The sequence below is a fragment of the Mus caroli genome, chromosome 9 (assembly GCF_900094665.2).
Source record: "Mus caroli chromosome 9, CAROLI_EIJ_v1.1, whole genome shotgun sequence".
NCBI classification, from domain to species: domain Eukaryota; kingdom Metazoa; phylum Chordata; class Mammalia; order Rodentia; family Muridae; genus Mus; species Mus caroli.
The window spans coordinates 42,024,374-42,035,717 of NC_034578.1; the positions used below are offsets into that span (position 1 = coordinate 42,024,374).

An 11,344-nucleotide genomic window follows, 5' to 3' on the forward strand; every position below is an offset into this window, starting at 1 on the left:
CTCCTCCTCCTCCTCCTCCTCCTTTTTCTTTGTAAAGGTAGAGGTGTGTTTATGTTTTCATGTGTGAATGTGGACACGCAGCAGTTTGTCCATGGAGGTCAGAGTACACCCCTGATCCTTGCCTTCCACCTCATTTGAGGCAGTATCTCTCTGTTGTTTCCCTGGTTGTATCTACCAGGCTTGCCAGCTCACAAGCTTCCAGGAATCCTCCTGTCTCTGTCACCCACCTCTCTATGCTAGCACTGGAAGTTATTGATGCCTTATGTTACATACTGGCTTTTACAGGGGTGCTGGGAATTTGAACTCAGATCCTCGCACTGACATATCAATCTATGTGACTCATTAAGCCAACTCTGCACCCCAGAAGCTGCCTTTCTTTTGTGTCTTCTCTGCATCCTGGTTCCGGCTGTGTGTCCTTGATTTCTGCTCTGCATCCTGGTTCTGGGCCTAGGGGACTGTTGGGAGGCATGAAAGCAAAGCTTCAGGCTCCTATTCTCTACCGTTGGCTTGAGGCTGGACAGTGGGCACTTATGACTGTTCCTGTTCCTAGACCTCGGGGTGGGGGAGGAGGAGAGGGGAGTTGGGATAGAGGACAGCAGAGATAAAAGAAGGACCAGGAACTCCAGGGAGCTCTGACCCCCATCAGAATGGCTCTTGGGGAAAGGAGATCTATTTTTGAGTGCTGCATCCTTACTTCTTGGGTATGTGTGGCCTTTACATCTTTATTTCTTCGAGGCACTTATTGGGAATAAAAGGAATAACAACCTAATGGGGTACAGATGAAATGAGCATAGTCTATAAAATATACCCATGCTATCATATATAGTAAGTACTGAGCTCCAAAGGGTCTATTTGCTGTGTGGATGCAGGAAAATCATTTAACCTCTCTGAGCCTCAACTTTATCATCTATAAAAGGATAAATAGTGCACCAGCCATTTAGTATCCTATTAGAAGTGGGGGTGATTGTGTGGGAGCCCTTTAGCACAGTTATTCTTAAGTTGTGGTCTGAACCCACACTATTCCCTGGGAGCTACAGGGAGAGGCCAGTTCTGAAGACTCACAGAGTTCCAGGGCCAACCCACACTTGCCGATGCCTGTTCCCAGTTGAAAACCTGTCCTCAGCATGGAAATCCACTGCAATAGTTTTACACACACACACACACACACACACACACACACACACACACACACACCACATCTCTCTCTCTCTCTCTCACACACACACACACACACAAACACACACACATACACACACACCACATATCACACACACACATCATAACACACACACACCACATATCACACACACACACACACACACACACACACACACACACACACGAGTTGCAAATTGAGGTAATCTAGCAAGAGCTGGAACCACAGTGAGCCAATGCACCTATTTTAGCATGTGAGGAGGGGTTTCTGTCTCCCTCTTTGACCTTAAGGGAGTCGCTGACTTCCATAGGCGTAGCTTCCTCTCCAGTATGTTCTATAATTTTAGATATAATGGGGGAGGCAGAGGCTGGAAGGCGCCAGGCACACAGTAAATGCCTCATCAATATCTGCCTATTGGCATCACAGACATGGCAGGAGTCAGGACTGGGTTACTGGGCCATAGGGTGCAATTTCTGACCTGGTGTGTGTGTGTGTGTGTGTGTGTGTGTGTGTGTGTGTGTAGCAACCAGAAGCAGAGGAGACACAAGGGAGGTGAAGAGACCTTGAGAACAGGAGCTGGGTCACCAGCACTCCTTTGATTGCCTTGTCTGTCTCTCCTGTCACTCAGTAGCTTGGTCATTGCCTCTTGTGGGCAAAACAAAAGGAAATTGATTTATGATGCAGCACGAGGGAATTAAGTTAGACAACAAACGACTTTCCTGAGAATTAAGATGGGGGTGAGTGCTCATTTCCCCTACTGGCAAAGAAAGGTATGAGTTCAGTGTAGCTCTCCTTCAGTGTGGAACGACCTTGAGGCAATGCAGTTTCCCTAAGGAATGTGCAGGAAAGAGGAGGGTTAGATTCTTTAAGAGCGCTTAGGAGGAGGACTTAGGAAGGCAACGCCTCCTGAGGCAGAGGGATGTACTGTGGAAGGAGTGTGGGGGGCAGAGGGATGTCCTGGGGGGCCAAAGGGATGTCCTGTGGAGGGGGCTGAGGCGACCGTGGGGGTGTCACTGTGATTTCTGAGGCAAGGGTGCGGAGTGTGGATTCAGGGTGATGGGAAGGCTGCGCTTCGCCGAATCCGGAGGGTTCAGGCCACCCCTAGGTCCCGCATCCTGCAGAGTGCCTTCACTTGATACAAATGGCCTCTGCAGAGAGCTGCGCTGGGCCATAGGGTGCAATTGCTTTCCTGCGTCCTCGCTGCTAGCAGTCTGTGTCCCCCGCGGCCGCCGTCACGGTTCCATTCTGGAGGGCTGGGTAGTCATCCTTCTCTCCTCCGGATCCCCTTGTGTAGTCGGGGACGCTGTCCAGCCCTGTAGTGTTTCTGGCCCCTAGCTCCATGATAGGGACTGCGGCGATCGGGCCTTTCCACCTGACAAGGCTCTGACTCCCACTTGAAACCCTCAAACATCACCAGGGGTGAGCCCCGACCTAGGAAAGTCTCCTGGGTGCAGGTGACAGGGGGAGTTCTGCTACCTTCCTGGCCCCTACAGGTGCTGCCCTCTACCCAGGTGGAGGGGTGGAGTTACAAGTTCAGGAGTGGGGTGTGCGAGAGGAGGAGGGGAGAAAAGAAAAAAAAACACCCCACAAACTACTAGGTCCTTCCTTTTCTTGGGTTAGGGTGTCCCCTCGTGGTCATTTTGAGTACCACATGGGCCACGAAGGCTCAGAATTCAGTTCTATTCAGGCCAAGCGGGTATTGAAATGCGTGCTCCAGGCCTTGTAGATTCTGTATTAGAGAACCACCTTCCCGTCCTGAGGATGTCAAAGGCCTTTCATCTGACAAAGCTCCCCTTCCTTGGCTGAGGGTGCCCTTCCAGAGCTTCCCGAGGGATTTTATTAAAGGAGACCTTGTCCCCTGTACAGGTCTCTTCCTGCTCCCCATGTACCTGTCATTGGAGGTATCTGTGGGAAAGGCCACCACCATCTACGCTATTAACGGCTCATCGATCCTGCTGCCCTGCACCTTCTCCAGCTGTTATGGCTTTGAGAACCTCTACTTCAAATGGTCCTACAATAACAGCGAAACATCCAGGATTGTAAGTGGGGTGCTCATGTCTCCCACTGTCTTTCCCTTGCCCATGGGTGCCTTCAAGCCCAAGCTTTGGTCTCTTCTGAGGATCCCAAGAACCCACCTTTTGATACTCTTTCTCTGGAGTTCAGGCAGGAGGATGGTTCTGATGGTGATGCCAGAATTTAGGGTCTGTTAAAATTTTGACTGAACTCTGTTGTCTTTTCTTGAGGGAACCCTGCAACTTGGATATTTTCAGAAAAATTAATAGCTTAACAATCATGAGAAAGAATCCGTCCAAAGGCCTGGAGAACGGGAACAAACAGTGGCCTAGGGATGCATGGGAGGAGAGGAGAGAGGGCAAGAATGGAGCAGTGGGGTTAGCAGGTCACAGAGGCAGGGGTTCTGTCTGGCAGGAATTCTTCTCCCAGAGTAACTGTGAAAGCCCCAAGAGACACTAGCTTTAGAGGATACTGAAGAGCTATAGTATTAATCCAGGTGCCGACTAAAGGGCAGGATTGGGTGGAGTAGAAGATCCAGAGTGAGAGTAAAAAGGGAAGGCTGGGCGGGGCCCGAGTGTGTATGTGTCTTTGCAGAGGCACTGTGCAAAAACAAAAACAAAAATAAAAGGAAAACAGCAGCTGGTGGGGTGTGTTCCAGGGAGTCCTGAAGGAAAGAACACAGGTTTAGTTTGAAACAGGGCAGAATCCAGGTCAGGCAGAGATATAGCCATTGTCAGAGAGAGCAGAGGAAGATGAAGGGCCTTTCTGGGTACATGGTCCTGGGTGGCGTCCACGGAATGGTGCCATGACACTTGACTGCTCTTTGGGGTGATCTTTCCCTGCCCCAGCTCATCGACGGGATCGTGAAGAATGATAAGTCTGACCCTAAGGTGAGAGTGAAGGACGATGATCGAATCACCCTAGAGGGCTCCACCAAGGAGAAGACGAATAATATCTCCATCCTCTTGAGCGACCTGGAGTTCAGTGACACGGGCAGATACACCTGTTTCGTGAGGAACCCCAAGGAGAAGGACTTGAACAACTCTGCCACCATCTTCCTCCAAGTGGTTGATAAACGTATGTAGTGGGGGCAGGGGTGAGGGGGTAGGGTAGAAAGAACTTGGGGTTCCCGTCAGTGTGGCAAAATGACCATGCTGGTGATTTTCTCTTTACACTTGCAAGAGTTACTGCAGGTGCATCTGGAAGCTAGAAAAACGTCATCTACGTAGTGGCTTGTGGATAGCATTAAGCATCTTTGGGCCTCTATTTCCTAGTCCATAATATCCTTTAGTCAGGATGGTCGTGAAGGGCCGAGGAGCTAGCTGGGAGTGTTCAGCAGCATTAGACTCTCTCCATGTAGATGGATTCTTGCTGGTTTTGTGTTCTGGGTTAGCAAGTGTCGGATGGTTGTCAGGTCTTGTAAACAATGCTGTGACTGGTACACAGTGGTTTTTGTTTTGTTTTTGAGGAGTGTGTAGTTCAGAGTTAGACAAGCAGACGGATAGCCCCAAATGAATAGCAGGTGCTTTCCAAAGAGCTAGAATGAGGTGTGGCCCTTCCACACAGGTGGAATTGGACACAGGTGGGTCAGTCAAGCAGTGATGGCACTGAAGGAGCCAGATTAAGCACATGCCTTTACTCCATGGAGGTAGTCAGGGAAGCAGAGGGATAAATAGGGGAGAAGTTAGGTTGGGCAGCTTGCAACTGAGGATCTTGGAATTTGATGCCTTCTGCATGCCCCCCCACCCCCATGACCATATCAAGGAACCCCTGGAGATGGAACAGCGGGAGTTGAATTTGGGTTATTTCAAGGGTATCCAGACACACTTTATTAGAGCCTGAGTCTGGTATTAGAACTGCACATGGCGTCACCTCTTTTTATCTGTCTAGATTCCTGCTCTCTGTTCCTCAGTGGCTACTTTTTGTAGGAGGAGAGGGGAAAGGGAACAATGCTGTCAGAGTGTTTCTGGGTGCCAGGCTCTGAGTTAGCTCCGTGGACCCTCCCAGGTGGCTCTCCTCTCCTCCATTTATAGAGTGTTTCACCCGTCCATTACATGCTGAGGACCCAGTGTGACAAGAATGGGAGCTTTGCTAGCTGAGGGATCAACACAATTAAACCAAGAGCAGTGCTGTATGTAGGAGTTAAAGCAACAGGAGGAGCAGGGAGGGTTCATAGAGTGGCCAGGGACGGCCTTGCTGGGAAGGGTGACAGAGCGGGTTGTCTGGAAGCAGTGGGAGAGGAAGAAGGGAGGCAAGCTGAGGAGTGAGCTTGCAGCTCAAAGCTAGGAGCTGTGGGTCTCTGATTTATTCCCCAATGTGTGCATGAGTCTAGGGGAAGAGGTGTTGGGAGGGGTGAAAGAAATAGATGCCATTGCCTCTTCGGTCTTTGTTGACCTGAGAGGGTCATGGTCTGGAGGCAGGGTGGTCAGTTTTGCACCTTGTGTTCTGCCCCTCCCCCCAGTGGAAGAAGTGGACAACACGGTGACTCTCATCATCCTGGCTGTGGTGGGCGGGGTCATTGGACTTCTCGTTTGCATCCTGCTACTGAAGAAGCTCATCACCTTCATCCTGAAGAAGACCCGAGAGAAGAAGTGAGTTAACTCGCCCTCAACTCCGTGCTCCCTGGTGGCCCTCTCTCCCATGCTCCCTGGTGGTCCTTACTCTACATCCATTAACCCCTACCGGTCTGCAGTGTCCTCTCTGCCTCTTCATTCTCCAATGTCTTCTGATGCCACCGCTGGCCTTTCCAATCTCTGCAGCCCTTGCACCATCTCCTGGCTCTCTCCCAACCTCTCTCCACCTGATCTTCCTCCTCTGGCTATCTTTTCCCCTCCTGTCCCATTAACCTCTCTCTTCCCATTTGTACCACCTGCCTTAAAACCTACCATCAGATTTGGGAAGCCTCTATATTTTCATTTCTATCATAGAAAATGTGAGTTCACGCATAGAGACTCTAGAATGGAGGGACTCTTTTAGGGAGAGGAGAAATTCTGATAATTCAGTTGGGGGAGGCTTGTGCCTGCCATCCCAGTGGTTGAGAGTCACACTTAGAAGGATCCCCTTGAGTTCAAGACCAGCCTTGTCTACACTGTGAGGCCCTGTTTTCATAAGCTAAACCTAAATGAGACTAAACTAAAACCCCAAAGGGTGACATGACCTCCTAGGAAGTCCTAAGATAAGTTCAGTTTTGGCAATAGGCATCTAGGGTCAGGGATGTTGCTAACTGATACAGGGCTTGCCTAGCATGTGTGAGGTCTTGGATTCAGTCTATTTTCTCACTAGAAGGAGGAGAAGGATGGACAGGTAGAGAGGGTATGAGCCTGGCCCAGAATTTTCTGGAACAGCATCAAGGTGTCTTTAAAGCAGCAGGTGAGGAATCTTGGAAGGGCCAGAGCAAGAGAAAGGGACCAGAAAGGGAAAGGACATTAGAGAGCTGTGTTCTCGGCAAGACAGGTGACAAGGTAGGCTATCTCTGGAACAGAACAGAAAAGGCCAGGGAGAGGGTGCAGGATTGGCACAGGGAACTATGCACCCACTCCTTCATCTCTTGTTCCTCTCAACCCTCTCCCCCCTCTAGGAAGGAGTGTCTAGTGAGTTCCTCTGGGAATGACAACACAGAGAACGGGTTGCCTGGCTCCAAGGCAGAAGAGAAGCCACCCACAAAAGTGTGAGGCCCTGCTCGGGCCAAGCAGGGCAGGGAGCCTCGCTTTCTGATGGTGATCCTGATGCCGAGTCCTATCTGAGATGTGTGCTGCTTGGCCCAAACTGTTCTTTCTGAGCAGGAAGGACCTGGCCCTGCCCAGCTGCCATTCTCTCCCCAGCCAGGGCTTCCTAGGGACAAGGGTTGGTTGACTGGGGGAGGAAGCCTACAGGAGATTGAAGACAGGGAAGGGAGGGGCTGGAGTGGTGTGGAAGGTTTGGTCCCGGATCCTGGGCACATAGGGTCTCCTTTAGATTTCCCCTCTGTGAAGCCTTGCTTTCTCCTCAGTTTTCCTTCTGACCTTTCACCAGGAAATCGGGGTGATCAGTGAGGGCTGCTTCCAAAGCTGGGGTTTGGAGATGGGTAGAGGGTGACCACTTCAGAAGCTAGGAATGCACAAGAAGTCTAGAATGGTGTCTTCTGGGGTGGTTGGGCCAGTTGTGAGAGGCAAGCTGGGCTTTGAAGAATATCAGGCTTCTGGAAGTTCCTTTAGAGAGGACGTCTCTTTCCCCTACCCTAGAACACCTGCCCACACTGTCCTGGCTCCCTGACCAGCCTCCTCCTGCTGCCTACCTAGCCTGTCTTTGCTCTCTGGGCTGCAGCTACTGAGGAGGCTTGTGGGGAGGGGGCAGCCTCCACCCTCCTGGAGCACTGGGGTGCTATTTGCAGCTATACTGGCTTTGCTCTTTGGGTTCAGAGGTAGGAGAACAGTGCCCCTGGTCTCCCAGCCTTAGGAATGTCTACCCCAGCCCTACAAGACTGACGGCCCTTATCCTTGGCATGGCAGGACCATGCCACCCTGATACTTCCGGAGCTCAGTTTTCCACACTTCTTCCCTTCCCTTGAAACAGCTGGCATTGCCACCTTCCCTGAGGGATGCTTTCCTAGGACTTGTCATCCCATACCCTTGCTCCTTCTGTGTCCATCCAGCATGCCTGGCCTTCCCCTGCTCCTGGCCTCCCAGCTCTGGGTCTGCCTTTGCCTCAGGGACCCTTGTTTCCAGATGAGAAGGCCCTTGGCTTTTCTAGCTTCTTTTTGCCCAGCTGGGCTAACTCCTCACCCAGCCTGAGGCTGCGGAGGAGCTGGGAGAAGGTACTCACACCTTCTCTTGACTTCTGGCAGAGTCGGCTTGCACACCCCCTGAGTGTGGGGATAGATTGTGCCTTAGTTCCTCGAGTCCTGGTTCTGAGCCCTTTTTCTTTTGGCTCACACTCCCTGAATTAATTGCACAGCTTGGTGTGACTCTGGTGGGGCTCCCCAGTTCCCTACCCCAAAGCCATGGAGGAGACCATGAAGCTGGGGTTGGTGGCAGTCTTGATGACACTTGAGGGCACCCTTTCTTGTCCCTGACATGGAGATAGGATGGCATTTGATGTGGGACCTTCAGATGGGTTTGACCATGTGCAAACCATAGTGCTAGCTAGGGTTCCTGTGATGTATGAAATGGGATACCCAAAGTCCCTCTTCCTCATCAGATTTCTGATATCCTTAATGTCAGAAGATGGAGACTAGTCCTCTTTTCAGGGGGGTGTAAGGACTGCTACAGGCTCTGCCCAGGAGTAGCTGAAGGTTCCTCCCAAATGGAAGTTGGGGGAGATTAAGGCACAGTAGGATCTGTTGGTGACTGTGGCTTTGGCTAGTGTCTGTTGCCCAAGCCAAGGGGCTCTTGGGGTTGCCTCTTCTCTTCCCATTCTTCTTTACCCAGAACTCATTGTGAGCTGGGTAAAAATTGCCCATTTCCTGCTTTTTAAATATTTATTTGAGCAGAGTCTCATGTGTGGCCCATGCGGGCCTCCACCTCCCTATGTAGCCAAGACTGGCCTTGAACTCCCAATCTCCTGCCTCCATTGCCGCAGTGCTGGTATGACAGGTGGGAGCCCACACCCTGCTTAAAGTAACCTGGCTCTGAGAACAAACATGGCACCTGAGCCTCCAGCCATTCAGGAAACTTCCAGCTGCCTTCATGTAAAACTGCTTTCTCCCCGAACACTGGAAGAGGCCAAGTGTTGGGGGTTCTTCTTGCTTTCCTGAGAGGAAGCCAAGGCATAGAGCAGAAGAGAGGGAGGGACTCTCCCTTCCCACCTTCCTGCTCACTGTCAACTTACAGGCAGCCCTTGCAGCTTCTCCCATCTACCCTAAGGGTGAAATAATACCTACCTCACAGGACTGCAGTGAGGCTTGGTGAGGTTTTTGTGTTTTTTGTTTTTTTTGCCTGGCTTGGAAAGGCATTGGGAAACAAGGCTAATAACCGGCGAGAATGTTCCACATCTGTCCTGTCCTCATCTCTGGTTTGCATCCCAGTAACATGCATATGCCTCATTCTTCTTCCTTTTGCAACCTTAGGCATCGTGACTCAGATGCTTAAAGCATCTTTGTCCCCAGTTCTTTTTTTTTTTTTTTTTTTGATGGAGGTACCTGGGACTATGGGAGCACTTTTTTATATTGTTGTTGCCCCAATGCCTGTGATAAATACTAGCGTTTAATGGATAGGGATTAAGAGCACAAATCTCAGTCCTCTTAACAAAGAATGTCTGGTCCTAGTGCTAGCGGCATGCCTGTGCAGGCATTACCACGGATTGTGTTAGAATGTATATTTGCAAAGCCATTTCCCCTAGCCAGACCCTCTGACGGGCAAGTCTTCAAATAACGATCTCAGGGTTGCTGAGGTTGGTCCCTGTGCCAGTGGGCTACAGCACCTCTCATACGACTTTGGGGAAACCTGGACCCATGCAGTTGTGTTGACCTTGATGTCAGTGAGACCAAAGACAAAGCACAAGTACCTTACCCTTGACTTCCAAATAAACTTCTGCCCTCGAGGGCTCAGATCCCTTGGTGTAGAAACTAAGCAGAAGGAAACTGGAATCAACCTGCAGTGTGGAAGGCCCAGGAGAATGACAGACAGGAGGGCAGCAGAATGTCACGTATCTGACGGACTAGCTTCTGTGGAGCCAGGGAGGCAAGAGCATCCTTCAGCTGGTGGGAGGTGAGGGTGCACTTGTGTGGAGTGCTTGTGGTGTGTGGGAGGTGGAAAGGCGTGCCTAGTCAGTCTGCGGGTGCAGAGGCATGACAGAAGAGGGTGGGCTGTGCATGCAAGGGGTGATGTGGGATGAAGGGGGTGGGGGTGGGGCTCTGCATCTTCAGTAGCCTGAACTGGAGACCGAAGAAAGGTTAAGAGACATAAATGAATGGCTATGCTCCTGGATTCTACTGGGTGACTCCATGTCAGGGTGACAGATGACTGCCAGCGGAGGGCTGGGGCAAGGATGCCCAAATGAGGGATTTGTGGGGAAGTCCTCTAGCTTGCTACATTTTATTTTGTCCCAGGTTGGAGTCCCTGCTCTCCCATCTCCCACTGGATGTGCAGTGCTTTTGACTATCTTATGCATGGTTTATTCCTCTGGCTTGGATAACAGTACCCATAGTCAATTTTCCTATCTAACTTTATAGGCAATACAGTGGTGGGCCGTGGGAGCCTCCAGGAGGCACCGACCTGCACATGCCCAGCGCTTGCGTCTAAGCACAGATCGAATGCCATTAGGTTGTCTTGCCTCTACAATACATTTTGCATTGCAGACTTGGATTTAGCTTCGCTTTGGATGAAATAAAAATTATTTTTTAATAATTTGAGATGCGGGCTTTTTATTTTGGGTTGCCTGGGAGTTGAACTCTGGCTTCATCACTCCCCTGCCCCCCAGCTGACAAGTTTATGCTGAAAATGTTACCTGCTCAGGAGAGATAACACATATCAACTGCTGTGGGGTTTTTAGCTTATCCAAGATATGTGTGTTGCTTAAATTCTGGACCTTTGGGAAGGCGGCCCTTATGCTACGTGTGCTGATGACCCTAGATACTCTGGAGCCACTGAAAGCATCCATATGAAGGATACAAATGCTAAACCTGCAGAGCCCGAGGAAGGGTTGTTGCTAACACATTGATCTTGGAAGCATAAGGACCCAAGTTAGAGTCCCAGAACACTCATCAACAAAAATGGTGTGGTGGACTATTCTAATAATCTCTGCCCCGAGGAGTCAGAGACAGGAGGATTCTCAGGGCACACTGGCCAGGCAGTTTAGCCCACCTGGCAAGCTCTAGGCCAGTGAGAGACCCTGCCTAGAAAGAAAACCACAAACCAACCAACCAACCAACCAACCAAACAAACAAACTAAAGCTAGCGGATGGCACTTGAGGAGCAATGCTTGATTCTTTCCTCTGGTCTCAACATGTGTACTTACACACACACACACACACACACACACACACACACACACATGCACATACACACACCCCTGCACACACATGCACATATACACACCCGTGTACACAAACATGCACATACACACACCTGCATACACATGTACATACACACACATCTGCACACACATGCACATATACACACCCCTCCCTGCATACACATGCACATACACACACATCTGCATACACATGTACATACACACACATCTGCATACACATGTACA

At 50.5% G+C, this 11,344-nt stretch overlaps 1 protein-coding gene across 1 annotated transcript in view; it reads left to right on the plus strand.

Annotated features, from left to right (window-relative positions):
* The window catches only part of Scn4b (sodium voltage-gated channel beta subunit 4), a 16,329-nt gene extending 5,838 nt beyond the window's left edge, over positions 1-10,491 (plus strand). The window contains exons 2-5 of the mRNA XM_021173126.2: positions 3,023-3,195; positions 4,018-4,246; positions 5,631-5,760; positions 6,747-10,491. Of these exons, the coding sequence (XP_021028785.1) occupies positions 3,023-3,195; positions 4,018-4,246; positions 5,631-5,760; positions 6,747-6,840 (626 nt within the window). The 3' untranslated portion in view covers positions 6,841-10,491. The remainder of the gene's footprint in view (positions 1-3,022; positions 3,196-4,017; positions 4,247-5,630; positions 5,761-6,746) is intronic.
* The last annotated feature ends 853 nt before the right edge of the window (positions 10,492-11,344 follow it).